This window comes from Phascolarctos cinereus, unplaced genomic scaffold (genome assembly GCF_003287225.1).
Source record: "Phascolarctos cinereus isolate Bilbo 61053 unplaced genomic scaffold, phaCin_HiC Scaffold_4;HRSCAF=312, whole genome shotgun sequence".
Taxonomy (NCBI): domain Eukaryota; kingdom Metazoa; phylum Chordata; class Mammalia; order Diprotodontia; family Phascolarctidae; genus Phascolarctos; species Phascolarctos cinereus.
The window spans coordinates 80,247,841-80,267,033 of NW_027555847.1; the positions used below are offsets into that span (position 1 = coordinate 80,247,841).

Sequence of the window (19,193 nt, forward strand, 5' to 3'; positions counted from 1 at the left end):
TGGCATTGTCAGAGAAATTTCCCATATTGAGAGTTCTCCCATGTTGATAAAATTACAGACCCTTCGTGTATTCCCTCATTCATAACTACTCACAATTATTTAGTGCATAGATATACAAAATAGCTCACTGAAGAAGACATCCAGAACTAAGTTAAACAATATGGCCATTTTCTTAAAGAAAGGACAAGCTTTTGCTTTGAGATGGGGCAAAATGTTAGTACCCAGTCTCTTTCATCATAGGCAAACTATGGGTCTACCTTACGTGGAGAAAATTTCTACCCTGATCCTTTAAGGAACAATTTGAAAATCAAGGCAAAGAATGAAGGCAAAACTTTATTTCTTCTATGGATGGCAATAAATTGGGTTTAGGGTAAAAGGCGGAGATGTGGAGGACAGGGAAGGTAAGAAAAAGCCAGAAGTATTTATAACCTGGCAAGGCTGGAATGGGAAAATCAGGTTGAACAATTTTATTTGTTTCTTCAAGGTTCTTGCTGAATCAAGAGTGTGCATACACTAACAAGGCAAACTTATGGTGTAACGATCTCATTTTTGGCTACATGAACTACACACACACACACACGCATATAAACAATACCAATTGCTATACAGAAGTTGACAAAAATTCATGGGGAAAGTTTTCTAACTATATCATACAGATATTGAATGCAGTTAAAAAGTCAGCAGAAATTTTTAAAAAGTTCAGGAATATTCCATAGGACACTTTGTGACCTGTAACAGGTCAGTCCACATTTTATTTCTTTTAATTTTAATTTATGAAATAAAACAAGAATTTCCATAAAATACTAGAATAAAAAAAAAGATGATTGAACATGAAATGGCCAATCTGTTATGTACAACTTGCTATACCTTTTAAATATAAAGTTATCATGTAACTTTCTTTTTTTTTCCATGTCTCCCCACACCCAGCCTAGTTCATCTTTTAATGACCACTTAAAGGACATAGGACTTGGAAAGACCTTATTCCATTACTCAAGGTAAGGTGAAGGGTTTGGGTACAGAGATATGGGGGTGTGTGTGTGTGTGTGTGTGTGTGTGTGTGAGAGAGAGAGAGAGAGAGAGAGAGAGAGAGAAGAGAGAGAGAGAGAGAGAGAGAGAGAGAGAGAGACAGAGACAGAGAGACAGAGAGAGAGACAGAGAGAGAGAGAGAGAGAGAGACAGAGAGAGAGAGAAAGAGAGAGACAGAGACAGAGACAGAGAAAGAGACATATCAAAAAAGCAATGATAAGTAATGACTGGTGGTAAGTTGAAGCTTTACAAAGAAAAGAAGAAAAAAAAAGACAAAATTTTTCTAGAAAGAGAGTATTCATATCTTTCCACTATAAAAGTCTATGATAGATGAACAAACTGTAATATGCTCTTTTCCAATGACAATTTCCCTACATTTGTAGGAAATTTAAAACATAACATTAATGACTGAAAATTCAAAATAAATCCCTTAAACTCAACAACACCAAAGAACATATTTCAAACTCTTTAGAATAAACAAACCTGAATTTTCCCCTGCACTCCAGTACTATCCATTCGGCTGGCAACATTTACAGTGTTTCCCCAGATATCATATTGAGGTCTTCTGGCACCAATAACACCTGCCACTACTGGACCTACATTAATGCCTGGAAAAAAAATTGTTTTATTTTGATAATGCTTCACTTAAATGTAGAACAAAACCGATCTTGTTCTAAATTATTTGTTAATTTAAAATACTGTTAATGTTATTCTTGTTATGTTAACAAGCATTTGTTGGCTTACAGCTTTTATTCAACCTACTTTCTATAATGAGAATTTCCATGATGTAACAAAAAGAGCCCTGGATTTGGAGTAGGAGGATGTGAGTCTTAATGCTGCTAATCACTACTTCTCTGACTTTGAACAAATCTCCTCAGTTTAAGTGAGATTGAACCAGGTTGGAGAGTTGGAGTTTTGATCTCTAAGATCCCTGAGATTACCAAATTCTATTATATTGAGAACAATTAGACATGTCCAAAAAGGGAAATGAGATGATAGGTGATTCCTTGTTTCTGCAGGTATTTGAAATATTTGTCAGGAATTTTGTTGAGGAGGATATGGTACTATGCAGGGATTTGTACTAGATTACCTCTGAGGTATCTTTCAATTCAGGATTCCATTTCTTGTAGTCTCTCTCGAAAGGCCAAACATGGTTTTATGACTATAGTATGAATTCAGAATTACATGGTATTCTCACTTCTTTGGCTGCTACCATGTTTAGGAAAAAGAGACACGGCTAAACATACTTTATTTACTTTGGGATCATAGCTTACCAACACGGAGGACAAAGTCGTTGTAAGATTGGTAGTTGATTTCATCAAGGACATCGAACATCTCTATTGCAAAATCGGCTAGTGTGCTCAGATGTGAATAAATTGACTTCTTGGCCTAAGTACAAAATAATCATATTCTTACAATGGATCTTGATATGAGAAAAGCTAATTAGTCAACCATGGAGATATTTTGCTGGTCAGTTAGCCACTTATCTATGAATTACCAATGGGGTTCAGAATTCGCATCTTATGAAGATCTCGCGACAAATAAATGGTTAAGCATAGGGCACTCTGGATCTTTTCGCAGCTCATGTGATTCTCTGGACTAAACTAGATGCTCTTTGGACTTATTCACATCTACAGCTTACAATAGGATTTTATTTCAGCCGCGTAGGTAAGGATTCGAAAAAAATCTTTAGCTATACTATATTTTTCACAGGTTTGTTGTGAAGAAAGCTCTTTGCAAGCCTAAAAGTGCTACATGAATGTTAGTTGCTGTTGCTATTAGAGTCATAGTATGACATCTTGGAAAAAGCACTGGACTTGGAGTCAGGAAAACTATGAGTCTGCATAGGTAAGTAAGTTACTTAACCACCCTGAAACTTGGTTTACTCATCTATAAAATGAGAATAATAATACCTCTTAGTTCCTGCCTCACTTTACCATTATGGGGATCAAATGAGAGTAATACATATGAAGTGTTTTGTAAATCTCAAGGCACAATATAAATATCAGTTGTTGTTATTATTCTTTGACCAGCTCTTTACATATATAATATATACATAGATAGGTAGATAGATAGATATAGATATATATTTTCTTTTTCCTTTTTTTCCCCCCATTTGGGCTCATAGTGACAGTTAAAATAAATGCAGGAATGAGTCGAGTCTGTGGCATTCCAAACGGTCACAGAGAGCCAAACCCATAATAGCTCTTCTAATTCTTTTGTAGATAGTAAAAACAAACAAAAACCCTAGTCCCCCTTCCCAGTGAATAAAACTGAACTATAGAAAACGTCATCTACCATCATGGAACGACCTTTACCGCTCTTTAGCTGATGACCTCAATCTATGACTTTGGCTTACCTAATAGATTTGTTTTTGTTATTCATTTAGTCACGTCAGCAAGGTAAGTTGTTTGAGTTTGATACTTGTGTGTGTGTGTGTGTGTGTGTGCGCGCGCGTGTGCGCACGCACTTGAGTTCTAAGTGCTTATGTTCATTCATAGGGCTAAATCCTTGAGTGTTTTTTGAAGCGGAAAATTTAGAGTTGCAATAATATCATTTTTAAAAATGTAACTTTAATTTCATTAAAACGAGAAACATTGTTATCTGGGATAGCCAAATCCTTAAAATGAAATTATTCTTTTATTGCAAATATTTCTTTTGTTGATTTCTACTAATACTTTGATCTAATCCTCTATGTTCTTTGAGTTTGGCTACAATCTGTGGGACTGTTAGGGGTGAGACTATGTTGTCCTAGAGAAGTATATTTTCTTCATTGCATCCTAATAGTCTAGGGAATTCCACACATTCTCCTTTTGTTCCACTCATTTTATTTGACTCTCTCTCTACCCCCACAGTCAACCCTCCCTGAAGAAATAATATGGCATAATCAAAATGCAAATATGTTTATATGCTAAGATGACCCGAATCCAAATGAATGTTTTGGATTCGAAGTTCAGATCTCCTTGAATCACCTCAGCTCTGCCACTTTGTACCATGTGAACTTGTACAAGTCACCACCATCATGATGCTTCAGGCATGGCTGGTCTTTGACCTGAACTATTGTTGTGATTGCACCTTTGTCTTTTTATATGTAAAATAAGAGGACGGACTTGATCTCTAAGGTTCCTTCCATTTCTAAATCCTATGATCGCTTCAGCTTTGCCATTGTAAGGTAAAGGCGGCAGTATGGATTTGTGATTGACTGCTCTGGAGGGCCACCAACATATTCAGGAGACTTTGTAGGCAGAATCATGGGCACCAGAATTACCCCTTGAGCCCACATTTCACCAGGGAGCATTCCAGCACTGTAGTCTCAGCCTCATCCCTGAAAGCAGATGTTCTTGTCTCTTCATATTTTTTTCTGTTTGTTGCCTGTTTGTGTTGAGAGCTGGAAGGTATGTTGTGTATAAGATATAACTTTAGGCAGGAGGTCAGGGATAAAGGTAAATAACACAAAACTTTTCTTGGTCTTAATCACAACAATAGTGCAGGTCAAAGACCGGCCATGCCTGAAGCATCATGATCACAATCTGATTCTGTCTCTCTTAAACAGAGGGAATTAAAAACCCAGCTAGAGAAATCCAACCTCCAACTTACTATATTGCTTGTATCGGTTATCTGATTTTTAGAAGATATTTTGTATATTTTAAAATTGAAATTATTCAGACTTGCTTTCATTCTCCATTTATATGAATGGATATTGCATAAATCTGTATAGGGTTTGAATCAGAGATGTGAAAATTTAGTATTAGAAGAGAGCTGGACTAGCATTAGACAGGACCTGGGTTTGAATCCTCTTCCTCCCTCCTTCCCATGGGATGTTGGTCAGGTCATTTTATTTCTTTGAGCTTGAGTTTCATCATCAGTAAAATGGAGAAAACAATATCTTTAATATGACACCTCACAGGCTTGTTTTAAGGATCAAATGAGATAATATATGTAAAGGACTTTACAAACTGCAAGGTTCTATATAAATCCCAGTTATTATGATTTGCAGAGCTTGTACCTTTTGGCTTGTAATGATTTTGTCAAGGTTTCTATACTTATACTTTACTCTGTTATCAAAAGGATTCTTGGGAAACATCTGCTGGTAAAGTATATTTTTCCTTTCCACATCCCACTCAGGCAGTGGGTGGAGGGGAACTAGAGAGTATTCTGTTGTTTACTGATTACTAACATTAATTTTTAACTTTGGTTGCAGTTAAAATAAAGGAATTGAGCTATTTGGATGAATGCTGAATATATTAAAGAAATCAGATGGGTGGCCAAAGAACAGAATTTAGGCTGTTGCAATCTACTTGTATTATGTAAATATACACTGAGTCCTCAGCACATCCTGATAGAACTTTCAAACAAGTGTTTTCAATTCTGGACTAACTCACCTGCACTCACTTGCCATTGTCAAATCAAAAGCACACAAGGCAAACACACTCTAGTAATATCACTACTATGATCTGACATTGTCCTTCTTTCAGGGTCATAGTTCAAAGGGTAATCAGCTTATTTGCCTGAAAGAATACTGATGCAAAACTCAAGGAATCTGAGGAAACAAATAACAATTCACGTCTAGCAAAGGAAAAATAATGGTTATTATTCATACAGAACCTAGTTTAAAAAGCAGTTTAAGATTTGCAAAGCACTTTACATCTCATTTGATCCTTACAACAACCCTGAGGGGTAGGTGCTATTATTACCCCCATTTTATTTATGAAGACACTGAGGCTGAAAGAGGTTAAGTGACTTGCTCAGGGTTACAAAGCTCTAGTCTGAAGTAGGATTTGAACTCAAGTCTTCTTGAATTCAAGTCTAAAGCTCTATCTACTGCACCACCTGTCTTCTAAGCTATTGGAAGGAAGGAAGAAAGGAAGGAAAGAAAACCAAAATGGAATGATCTGTGACTCATCTGTGTTTTTGTACTATTTCTCTGTTATAACATAACATAGCAAAAAAAAAAAAAGGATAGGGAGAATCTTTTATCTAAGTCATATTGTCCCCAGTACCTAGTGCTGGACTCTGTACCCAGTTGGTATTTAATGTTTGTTGAAATGAATTGGTATAATGAACTCTTTATTATTCTGCTACGTGTAACAAGATGCTCACCATTTGGGAACACAAGCATATCCAGTCAAAGGATACCTTGTGGGATCCAAAATAAGAAACCTGCATACATTGCTTGTTAGTAAACTCGCATGCTTTCTGGGGCTTACCCTGGTCCCTGTGGTTGGCACCAATCCCACTGCAGCCATATATGTACTTCCAATTGTCTTGATCTTTTCTAGGTCCTTATAAAATTCTTTGTCCATGAGCTTTGTTTAAAACATAAAACTGTTAAATATTACATAATATTTTAGAAAAGATACCACAGTTATCAGTTCTTATGTGTAACAGTATAGCAGATTAAACACACTATGAAAATCAAATTTTAGTAGAGAGAGGTCTATCAGTCTACGAACCTATGAAGGCTTCAGGGGGAGTAAAATGGGCTTGGGATGTGAACTCAAAAATATAATCATAATGAATATGTTTTTTCTCAAACACCTGACAGCATCACAGAGGTCTTTCAGAGACTTAGTATTGTAGTTGATATTATGCATTATTATTGCTGATGTTGTTAGGAGAGGAGATGGAGAAGGGAAGGGTACACATGTCTTCTCCCTGTGTTTCTATGACTATATTTTTAAAAAGTCTGGTACTAAAAGTGTGTGGATTCATGAAAAGTAAAGGAAAAATCAGGGTATTTCCTGATTCCGGTTTTGAAAAGTATATTATGGGGGAAAAAAAAAGACTGTCGAATTTCAAAAGGAATATAAAATTAGAATCTGATGGCAGCTGTGGGAGTGAATGAGAAGGGAATATTGATTCTCAAGATTTGACAAGAGAAAACAGTAAAGAAGTTCTACAAAAAGAAGAAAACATTAACATTCCTCTCTACTCCCCCCATCATTAAAAAAATCATATCATTATGGAAATTTCCCTGTATGTTTCCCACTATTTCAAAAGTGACTGTTGGGATAAAACTAAGCAAAGTTCATAAGGTAGTCACAATTTAATTGACAACGGAGAGAGAAAACTAGTTAGGCATTAAGTGAATGGTTAGGTAAGGATCCAGGAGAAAGAAAGGCTCCTGAAATGACAAATTCAGAACTGGAAGGGACCTTACAGGTCATTTTGTGTAACCCTGTTATTTTACAGATGAGAAAACCAAGAGCCAGGGGGATAAGATTTCCTGCCTGAAGCTATGCAATTAAATAGCATAGCTGAGTTTCAAACTCAGGTCTTCTGACTCTAAATTCAGCACTTTTTCATGGCACCACAATAAGAGAGGTAGAATAACATCAGCCCAATCAAATGCAGGTTGGTCAGTGCTGCCAAAATTAAATTCATCCTAAGTAAGTACCATTTGTGATGCTAAAAGTTTGAGGAAAGGCACTATCCTCATTGCTCAGAGAGTATAGTGTGGTGGAAAGGGGCTGGCTTTGGGGCCAGATGTCAAGGACTTATAAACTAGCTCTCCTGCTTACTATGTCTTTTACCTGGGACAAATCACCTCCCATCTCTAAGCTCAGTTTTCTCATCTTTAAAATGAAGAATTTGGACTAAATGAGCTCCTCCATTCTGGTTCTAGTTCCTGTATCAGAAGGCATTAGAAAAACTAGGCCATTTCAAAGAAGAGTGTTTCATGCACAAAGGAAGACTTCTTTTTGAGATGAATAGGCTGGCTGATGGGTAACTACGTAACCCTGCATTTCCTCCCCATGCTTTTGAGTTTTCTTTCCAGTTTCATCAATCAAAACCTGGATATGTGGTTGGATTAAATGCAGGATTTAACATGAAAAGAAGCTACACAGTCAATTGAGAAAGTGATTCAGTGCATTACTATGGACATCTAGATCCCCTAACAAAACTCATTCCATGGAATCAATAATAACTAAATAATTGAAAATGGAGACATTACCTCATCAAAATCAGCAATAATTTCATTTAATAGGCGTAAACACTCCACTCCCATGTTATTGCCATCCAGTTCGATGTAGAAATCATTGAAATTTGGGATGGAAGCAAACATCACGCCCACTTGTGAATAGGACTGGTAATAAAGGTCCTGTAATTTTAGAATCATGATTTGGCTTGCATAACAAACAAATGGGCATCACAATAAGCAGCTTGTTATTATTAGGGAGATGATGAGGACACAAAGGCCTGGCTTCTATCAAGATGGGTGTACCCGTGTGTGCAGGTATGTTGTGTGTGTGTGTGTGTGTGTGTGTGTGTGTGTGTGTGTGTGTGTGTGTGTGTGTGTGTGTGTATGGCAGTGTTATTCGATTCAGTACTAGCGTTTAAAAATACACAAAGCTCAAACAATTGAAATGCAAAATCAGGACTTAATAGGCACCTTTTTGTTCCAACTTGTCAATCTGGTAGTCTTTTAAAATAATCACAGTATTGATTCAGAAACACTTAACTTCTACAATGATATGTTTCTTTGGCTCACTTCCTTTATTACCCCTGTATTGCCTTCTATCATTTACCCCCTTGTCAGAGCACTGGAACCAGACCATTCACATTTAAAGGTCCTGATCAAATTACCCTTCAACGGCCAGCATTAATTATGGGAAAGTAAGAAATGGTGTCATTTAGCATCATATCTAAGCTATAGTGAGAAGCGAAGGTGTGTTTGCTAAATGAATCCTTTGCTTCCTTAGGGGTTCCACTCAGGTGTAACCTCCTACAGGAAGTCTTTCTGGATGTTTCCAGGTGTAACTGTTCTCGACTTCATGTTGCCCTCTCTTTATCCAAATAAATGGGGCATACTCCTATGAAGTCTTAAGGTCTCTGGGGGCAGGGGCTATTCTTTTGCTTTTACCCTTGGATCCCCAGCACTTAGAACAATACTTTACTCACAGCAGGTGCTTGATAAAAATACGCTTTCTTAGATCGTATTTAACATCTATGAATAAACATATATCATTGGAAGTACATAATATACCTAAATAACTTGTTATAAAAATTAAACAATTCCATAGTTAAATGTTTTAAATGCAGAAACCCCAAGTTAGAGAAAAAGCATTGCAACATTTTAAAGTTTTTTTTTCAAAATTTATTTTTAAATCTGTGATTTTTTTTTTTGAGGGAATCAGGGTTAAGTGACTCACACAACTAAGTGTCTGAGGCCAGATTTGAACTGAGGTCCTCCTGACTCCAGGGTTGGTGCTCTATCGACTGTACCACCTAGCTCCCTCTAAATCTGTGATTTCTAAAAAAACAAATTCTGTCTTCTAATAGATTTATGTGTCTGTCTTAATCAATGCTAATTTCCCTTCCCCAAACCACAAACGAGGAGATGATCAGGGTTGTTGTAAGGGTCAAATGTGAAGGAGACTTGTAAAATGCATGAATCCACTGAAACATAAGCTATATGGACCTATGTTGCCTGGATCATCTACATTATAATTTTTTTGATAAGATATCCAACCAAGTTCTCATTTCTTACCATGTTCCTGGGATTGGACATAAGAAAGTGTTGTGCAACATGGGCTGGCAAAAGGTTGAAGAGAATCCTCTTATTGTCCAGTTTCACTCTCTCCATATCATCTCGCTCTTCTTCTGCCTGGGTTAGGGAAAACATTGTGACGTTTCTCATTTTTGTGCATTCAATGCATTTTTTTTCAGGCCCAGTATTTCTGAATATTGCATCACCATTCAGCAACTATTGGCACAATGACTGTGCCAATTAACACAAATTCTTGAGGAAATTTTCTGCTTGTTTATACTAAATAGTGGAAAAAGTGCTTGAAGGAGAGTTTGAAGACCTACCATTAAATCCTTCCATCTTGGGCAAGTCACTTACTCTATGCCTTAGTCATTTCATCTGTGAAACGGGGATAACAATACTTGGCAACTTCCTGCACAGGGACATTGTAAGGAAAGTGTTTTGTTTTGATTTGGTTTTATTGTCCCCCTCTTTAAAGCTTTGGGTGCTGTAGAAAGGTGAGTTGATAACCATCTATTCTTATTATATAGGTATGTCTTTCTGATGTGAAAATGTGAAAATTTTAAAACACAGAAGTTACGTGAAAAAGAAGCATCTTTTAAAATAAGCGTATTCCCTCATTTTTTAAATATCAGCTTACAGATCATTAACTAGAGAGGCTAGAGGACAGATAATGCTAATGGATAAGGCACCATTTATCAACCATCACTGAAAAATAAAGGTGAATGTCACATTTAGAAAAATGTAGTTGGGTTTCTGAACGTTTACATAAACCTTTTCGGGGACATGTTTATTACACAAAACTAGTAAAACTCCTTACTACATCAAGCAGTGCAATGGAAAGCTAGTTGGATTCAGAGTCATTGGGCCTTCATTCAAATATCAGCTTTGACACTTCCTTCACATCTTTGTCCAAGTCACGTAAATTCTCTGAGCCCCAGTTTACTCTTCTATAAGATAGTAAAACTTATAACGACATGAATCTCTCACAAGACTGCTTTCAAAATGCCATGGCTTTCTAATTACTACATACATTATTATTATTATTATTATTATTTTATTACTATTAGTAATATTAGTAATGGTTATTTTAAAAATATATCAGGTTGTTATTACTGACCTACAAATGCCAAAACCAATTGGATAAAAAGTTCACTTTGTTAGACACATTAGCTGTTAGAACAAGCTGGCTTGGTTCAGGGAGCATACTGAGAAATGTAAAAATAAGCAAACAAAAATTCCTAGAAAGCCTCCAGCAAACTGAGTAGCTCCTTTCTGAATAATCCATGGGAGTTCATGAATAATAATCACATGTCATAGCAAGTCAAGAATAGGTTGTGACTGGCACTAATGGAGAGTACATGGGATCAGATATCCACTGACGTATCATAACCTATACCATGCAGGAATTATGCTTGGCACTTTGTCTATATGGCACTTCATCTATATATGGTTCACAATAATTTTTGGATTCATATTAGGGCTCCGATATGCTGATATTAAGAATCTCACTTAGCACACACAATGCTATATACGTATATTAAATACTGTATGTGAAAAAAAATTAATTTACCAGTGAAGCATGAACTTCAAATTATAGGATATATTCTAAGGTAGCTTTCACTAAAATCTTTCCCCAATGCCTCATATGAGGGTAGAAATGATCCTGATTTCTTAAAGTCTACGATAATGAAATGTAATCTCCTAATGGCAAATTAGTGATATGTGATTTATCTATCACCTAAGGACTAATTCAGCTAAATATGGAGCAGTTCACTAACAGCTTGACCATAGGGTGATGCATTTTTTACCTACCACAACTCTTGCAGACTATCTACCAAGTTACAGACAGATCAGGATCTGCATTGGTTGGGGAAGTAACCTGGAAACTGTCCAGAGGAAGGCAAGAAGGACTGTGAAGGGTCTTTAATCCATTTCATATTAGGACTGTGTGAACTGGAGACATTTAGCCAAGTGAAGATAAGACTTAGAGGGGACATAATATCTATCTTCAAGCATCTGCGGGGATGTCAGGTAGAGAAAGGATTAGCCACAGCTTCAGAGACAAATTAAGGCCTTATGTAAGGGGAAAACTCCTCTGTTGTGAATAACATACAAAAGTATGGTGGCTGCTTTGACAGAAAATGAGTTACCCTTCCCCAGATGTCTTGAAGCAAAGTATGGATGACTACTTATATGAGGGGTTATAGAAGAGATCTTTTTTCCCTTATGGAGTGGACTACATGGCTACATCCCTTTCAACTCTGAAATTTTGTGAGTCTGTGATTCTGAGTACCCATGCCAATAAAACCATAGATCTTTGAAGCACCAAAGGGATTAAATAAAGTATGGCTTGACTGTGTTCTCATTAGGATAGAAGAATTTCTTTTCATTCAGTCACAGTGAATGAGTCATGACATTGTAGACGTTAACTGGCCTTTCTCTAGCATTAACGTAAAGTGCCTAAGTTTCCTGATATTAAAACACTGCAACATCTTGCTCTTGTAGAAATTACAGCTATCCTCAAAATTCAAAATGTAAACCTCAAATGAAATCCCCTTTTTTTTTATCCAATCTGGAGTTCCATTGTAGTACTTTTTAAAAAATCAAAACCTCAGGTTTCACTGGACGTATTTGTTAAAAATCAGTGATACAGCACATATCCCAAACCCATAATGGTAAGGGATGCCTCGCTCACTAGTGGGAATGACTATACTTCAAGGGATCTTAATAAAATGTCATCAAGCCAATAGAACGTTTCTTATCTAGTCAACTGTATGCAACCAAGGTCAGTGCCAGTGCCAGAAAACAGACTACTTTCAATGAAAACCATCATTCTTAATGAACTTATATCATTACAACACCTATGCTTAAAAAAAGAAAGAAAAAATATGGCTTCAGGTAGCTCTGTGCCAAATATAACGAAAGACTAAATAAGAAAGACATGGAACATTTGGCAGGAAAATTGCCAGGAAGCCCTCTTCACTACTTAAAAGAAAGTCATCAGGCAACTTATTTAACTGTAGTATTGCTTCTTGGCAAATTTTTTAAAAAGAAAGAAAGAAAATATATTGAGGGGTAACTATATATATGTCTTATTGTCACTACTATTGGGAAGGAAGGAAGGAATCTGCTACAATTTTGAAATGTGTCCTGTTTGCATTGAAATGGCGGTGTGCCTTTCAATATGCACTCAGTGATATGAGCCAGCTCCAATTTTATGTTTTCCTACATTTTCTCCGCTGGACTGTATGTGCCTGGCGAAGGTTACCTTGGTGACATACAATGCATATGTTTCTAACTATAACACTCTTTTTCTAGTTTCAAAGGCTATAGCTTGCTCTAGCTGTCACAATTTCCAATGCTTCAGTGTCACCTAATATTTTTCTGCTGAAATTACATGTCAGAATAGTCTATATACTCAAAAAAGTATATAATTGGCTGGAGGAGTCCAATTATATAAGCAAGAAACAGAAACGATGACTCTTTTCTTTCCCTCCTCCCTTTCTCCCAATCATAGAATTATGGGACCTCAGTTTCTTATCTGTAAAATGAGGTTGTTGGACTAGATGACCCTAAGGGACCATAAGCTCCCTTGTTGCTTTAAATCTACAAAAACCATCATCCCAAGATTTAATTGCTTAAGAAAAAACACATAGTTCTTATTTATGATATTTCTGTGATAGATGATTGCTACATGCCAAGAGCAGTTCATAAAGTTTTGGTTCCATGTAACAGCAAAAATCCTTTTTTTTTTTCTTTCCTAGGAAATGGCCAATGTTTCAGAATCACACAGAAGCTAATATTTTGGAAGTAGCAAGCTATTACGTATTCATATCCTTTGACTCAGAGATTTCATTTTAAGGCATAGCCCAAGGGGATCAATGACAAAAGGAAAGGCTCCATATACACCAAAATATTTGGACTACTTTTTGTGGTGGCAAAGAACTGGAAATAAAATTGATGTCCATCCTGTGGAATGGCTAAACAAATCGTGGCACATGAATACAATGGAATATTATTGTGCTGTAAGAATATGATATACAGAGAAGTATGGAAAAACATACATACACTGATGTAAAGAGGAGTAAGTAGAGCCAGAAAGTGCTATGCACAATGACTACAATTCTGCAAATGGCAAGACCAACAAATGCAAACAATTTTTAAAAATTAATGTTGCAAAATTATAAAGGTTATGTTTGACCCCCCAAAAGAGAAATAAGAAGACATGAGTTGCCCCTCTCTCTACCTCTTCCCCCTTTCCTTTGATGGATGTAGAACATTACTTAGAATGTCATTTTTAAAATTGATTGGTTTTCCTGATTTTCTTTTTGGTCTCATCTTCTTTAAAAAAAAATGAGTTGGTCTTCTGAGAGGAGAGAGAGAAGAGATATAGGAGAAAATAAGGACTATGTAAAAAAAAAACCCAACAAATACCAATAAAACATTTTTAAAAATTAGTGTTACTGACATTCAAGGGGACAGTAATAATATAGAAAAGCCAGCTGTGGTTTGGTGGAAAGTGCTAGATCTGGATTTAGAAGATCAGACTTTCTTTCAGATACAACCCTGTCATTTTCTGCCAGTGTTATAGACAAATACCATAACATTTCTAAGCATCAGTTTCTTCATCTGTAAAATGTGAATATTATTTTACACCATTAGGTTGGTATCTCTGATCAAAAGTAAAGAGTATACCAAGTGATTTATAACTACAAAACCCTAAATAAATGTCAATCATCATCTTTAACATCATCACCATTACTGGCATTTTACATTATTTAAACAGAACTTGGGCTGGGTTGTGTCTATCACTTACCCTTCCTGATTCCTAGGCTAATGCTCTTACCATGACACCATACAAGAAGAACTGAAAATTTCTTATATCTCTGACTCTAATTCCTGTCCCCACAAAAGGTAAATGCTGCTAAAAAACGATTGCTATTAAAATTTACCAGTGCCTAGTCACACACAGGATGCCTCTTTTTCTGCCTTCCTTTTGTTCAAGGGCACGCATTTAAAAAAAAATTTCTTTTTAAAAAAAAAATAAAACAAGCATTTCCATAACATAATAGAATAATAAAAATATGACTGCACATGCAACTGCAAATCTATTATGTAAAAGCAGCTATTCCTTTTAAATATATAATATATTTATCATGTAAAGTTCCTTTCTTTTCTTCTCTCTCCCCATCTTAGAGATAGTTACTACTAGACACAGATGTGTAATTATATGTAAAATCATCCTATATATATATTTTTTTCTATTTATCAATTCTTTCTCTAGATACAAAGGCATATATTTCTTAGACAATTTGAGATGGGAAATCAACATGTGTCCTTAAAACAATGTCAAATAAATGATGAAATTCAGAATAAACTGTAACTCTGAATCATGCCCAAGTTATCCTTAAACATTTGAAGTTATGTCACTGGGAAAAAGGATTGGATGTGTTTCGCTTGATCCTTCAAGAGAGATCTAGAAGCAATAGGTACAAGGTGCAAAGAGGCAAATTCAAGTTTGATGTCAAGAAAAGATTCTTAATAATTGAAGCTCTCCAAAAGGGGAATGTGCTGCCTCAGAAGGAAGTGGGAATTCCCTCACCGAGAGTCTTCAACCAAAAGATGGATCACCACTTGTCAGGTGTGTTGGAAAAAAGATTTTGTGTAGGTTTGGGTTGGATTAAGTGGACCCTGAAGGTCCTTCCAACTCAAACCTTCCATGAATTGGTGAAGATCCCATGATTGTGTTACATATGGTCACATTATAGGTCCTGATTCAAAACCCCAACTTGCTTGCTGCAGCACCTTTGAACTTTTGACAAATCTGGAAACCATGTGACAAATTAACTATATCATGGCTCACCATTCTAAAATAACAATCTTTTTGAAGGATGTCATTTCTTAAGGAAGTACTGCGGTGCTTTTAAAAATTCAATACTGGGGGCAGCTGGGTGGCGCAGTGGTTAGAACACCAGCCCTAGAGTCAGAAGAACCTGAGTTCAAATCAGACACTTACTAGCTGTGTGACCCTGGGCAAGTCACTCAACCCTGATTGCCTCCAAAAAGAAAAAAGGAAAAAAAAATACAATACTGGCTTCCTAAAATGGGTCATTTCAACACTAAAATGTGTTTGTAAATTGCCTCCACTAAAAAATGAAATAGATTCTAAACGCATATTAAAAATACATTGCTTCTATCTACTATTTATCCGGGAGAAGGGAAATAGGACTTCTCTACAGATATCTGTAGAATTCAGTTTGTTACTTATTAGAGAGCCCTCAATAACCATGATGACTATGCAGGGATTCCATGAGGGTGAAGCTCAATGTTTATCCATTGACATCAAACATCCACTTAAATGAAGCAGGCTTGACAGAAAAATAAAAAGCAACCCTTGGAATTAAAGGCAAGAAGAGGTATGGAGTGCTCTCATAATAGACATGAGTAAGCACCCATGGTTGTTCACAGATTCTATGACTCTTAAATGATCATAAACTACAAAGAAAATTAACCATCAGAATATCCAAATAGCCCGTTGAGAGTGAGAGAAAGAGACAGAACTAGAAGAACAGGAAGAAAATAGAACAAAATGTGAAGAAGAGAGAAGGAACTTTATAAAGATGGGCAATGAATACATCAGATAGAAGTCATTCATTCATTCATTCATTCATTCATCATGCAGTCTGTTCACTCAGTAAACCATTTATTAGACATCCATTACATACACGGTACTGTGGTAGATGCTGGAGGAATAATTAAAATCTAGACACTCACCTTTTGGCCTAATAGTAGAGACACAATACAAACACAAATACATAATCTACAGAATATTCGTGATAACTATTGCACTCTTGAATCCATATTCTTATTGTAGTGGATGGAAGTCTGGACTTGGAGTCAAGAAGAACCGGGTTGGAATCTTGCTTCTGATATTTACTAGCTGGGTCCCCACAGGCACGTTACTTGAGCTCTTTGTGTCTCCATTTCCCCCACTTCTAAAATGGTGAGAATAGCTATAGTACTCACCTCACAGGGTTGTGCTGAGACTTTAATCTATGCCACGTGCTTTACAGATTTTAAAGTGTGAAATGAATGCTGTTATCATCATCATCATCATCATCATCATCATCACCAGACCAACAGATTATCTTCCTAATTATTAGTATTATAGGATTTATAGGAAGGAAGAATGACATCATCTAGCTCGATCCCCTCATTTTACAAATAAGGAAACTGAGGTTCACTGAGATAAAATAACTTACTAAAGATCATGACCATAGTTAAGTACAGCGGTCAGGGTGTAAACGCATATTTCTTGAACAGTGGAGTCCATTTGTTACTATGGCACACTATAGAACCATTAAGCTTTAGCATATAATGAAATTTAAGTTATAATGTTTGTGGTTTTTTTTTTCCATTGAATATCCAACTAGTTAATCAACTTGATGCTGGTCTATTCCTTTTAGCCATTTTGCCTATGAATGGGTGATTCTATGAAACCTCCAAGATATATGTGAAAAGAAGCTTAAGGTATAATAAAACTGTACTTTTACCAGTAAATTTTTAACCACAAGAGGGCAGGGAAGCACAACTAAGATCTGGAACTATGTGAATATAAGATACTATATGAATACAAACAATTGAAATTAGCCTTTTCCCCAACATTTGGCTCAGAAAACACTATTGGCAATTGAGAGTATTTTCCCAAGGGATTGCTAAGGAAACGGTGCAATAAGATACTTTTATCTTTTTTTTTTCCTCTCTCTTCAAGAAAGGGCAGATTTATCACAAAATGAACTCATTAGCAAAGTCTTTGAGCTAAACCAGAGGCTTCAAGTACCGCCCTGAGTAACTCAGTTCAGGGGTGTTTACAGATAAAATTTCCAAGTTTTCAGTCATATAAAAGACTTTTAAATTTATTTATTTTCTCCCCTCACACACTAATGGATTTACAAGTCTTAGTGATGTGGGCATGCTCTCCAACCGTGTAGACTGAAACATATCAATCAACGTCTGCCCTCCTGTCTACTGAGCTTCCTGAAATTTACCAAAGGGTAGTCACCCAGCATTCATTGAGTCTTCCTGGCTTCTTCTTGACATCATGAGGATACTAATGAAGCATGCTCTTGCAATGAGCCTATCTTTTTTTCTATTAGTCTGTTTCTTTGATAACCTTATGTCCATCACTTCTCTATTGTAATTCCCTATTTTGTGGTGTGTTATCGCCTGCTCAAACCTACCCCATTGCTCTCCACTGCCCTTCAAGTGACATTAATTTCAATTTCATATTATATTTCAGTTTTGGACTATATTTTTTAATCTGAGAATTGGACATTCTACAGAGATATCAATTTGTTTCGTGAGAGAATAAGAAGAAATGTTGATTCTGAACATTAAACAGAAACTGAGTTTAACAAAGAGAAAAGGTTTGGGGACCGAGGAGACCTACCTATTTGCCTGGATTAGATGCTTTTTATTTTTCCTTACTCAGCTTCAGGACTTTCTATAACAATATTTATAGATTGTGAGATTGTAGAATAGTAGAGTTGATGGGGACCTTAGAGTTCATCTAGCGTCATCTCACTTTGCTAATGAGGAAACTAAGGTTTCAAGAGGATGTGACTACCCTAAGGTCACACAGTACCATATCTGGATACATTTATATTCTCAATAACATTTTTTTCTGAAGTAAAAATACGGCAACACAACTTGACAGAGGATATTTGTTTTATAAAGTGTCATGATAAGTAAATTTTATTTTCTTCAAATCAGGCCTGTGTCAGGCTGGTTATTTATTATGAAGAAAATATCACCCCTCATATTGTTATCTAAGAACGTCCATCTACTACCAGAGAAAAAGGATCGATGTGGATTAACCATACATATATATTCTTAAGGCAAGCACTGTTCCATGCCACACAAGTTACTATGCAGTCTTACATACTGTGTTTGAACCAGGGCACATCAATGAAAATTCTATCAAGGTGTGCAGTAGAGGTGAGCAGCTCTAACCTGTCCCTCAGAACCACTTCTCACTTTCAGCATTTATACCTCAGAAATGAGTAAACTACAAATCATGGATTAATTTATTGGGCTCTTTTTTTGGTTATACAGGTTTTTCAAAGTGCTAATAATGAAGATTAAACTTAAAAGATTGTGTGCATCTGTCGGTGGAGCCGTGAACTGATCCAACCATTCTGGAATGTAATTTGGAGCTACGGCCAAAGGGCTATAAAATTGTGCATATCCTTTGACCTGGTAAGACCACTGCTAGGTCTTTGTCCCAAAGAGATGAAAGGGGAGGGGAGAGAACCTATTCATACAGAAATATTTATAACAGCTCTTTTTGTAGTGGCTGACAATTGGAAATAGAGAGGATACCCATCAATTGGGGAATGGCTAAACAAGCTGTATATGATTGTGATGGAATATTATTTTGCTATAAGAAATGATAAGCAGGATGGTTTGAGAAAAACCTGGAAAGACTTATATGAATTAACAAAAAGTGAAGTGAGCAGAATCAGGACTTCTGATGAAACATACTATCTGCCTCCAGAGAAAGAATTTATACTGTCTGAATACACACTGAATAATGCTGTTTTTCTCTTTCTTCTTTCCTTCCTTTTTTTTTTTTTTGGCTAGGCAATGGGGTTAAGTTACTTTCTCAGGGTCA

At 36.2% G+C, this 19,193-nt stretch overlaps 1 protein-coding gene and 1 long non-coding RNA gene across 3 annotated transcripts in view; one reads left to right on the plus strand and one right to left on the minus strand.

Moving 5' to 3' along the window:
* Positions 1-19,193, minus strand: part of ADCY1 (adenylate cyclase 1) — a 354,989-nt gene that overhangs the window by 19,404 nt on the left and 316,392 nt on the right. The window contains exons 15-19 of the mRNA XM_020971543.2: positions 9,518-9,634; positions 7,982-8,128; positions 6,234-6,332; positions 2,301-2,415; positions 1,510-1,634 (exon numbers count right to left, since the gene is read on the minus strand). Of these exons, the coding sequence (XP_020827202.1) occupies positions 1,510-1,634; positions 2,301-2,415; positions 6,234-6,332; positions 7,982-8,128; positions 9,518-9,634 (603 nt within the window). The remainder of the gene's footprint in view (positions 1-1,509; positions 1,635-2,300; positions 2,416-6,233; positions 6,333-7,981; positions 8,129-9,517; positions 9,635-19,193) is intronic.
* Positions 9,810-18,960, plus strand: LOC110197535 (uncharacterized). 2 transcript variants are annotated; one of them, XR_013485848.1, is made up of 5 exons: positions 9,810-10,014; positions 13,285-13,604; positions 14,805-15,161; positions 18,635-18,778; positions 18,873-18,960. It is a non-coding gene; the product is annotated as an uncharacterized LOC110197535 (long non-coding RNA). The 2 variants fall into 2 exon arrangements; XR_002321518.2 differs by lacking the exon at positions 18,873-18,960 and having other exon boundaries at positions 18,635-18,796.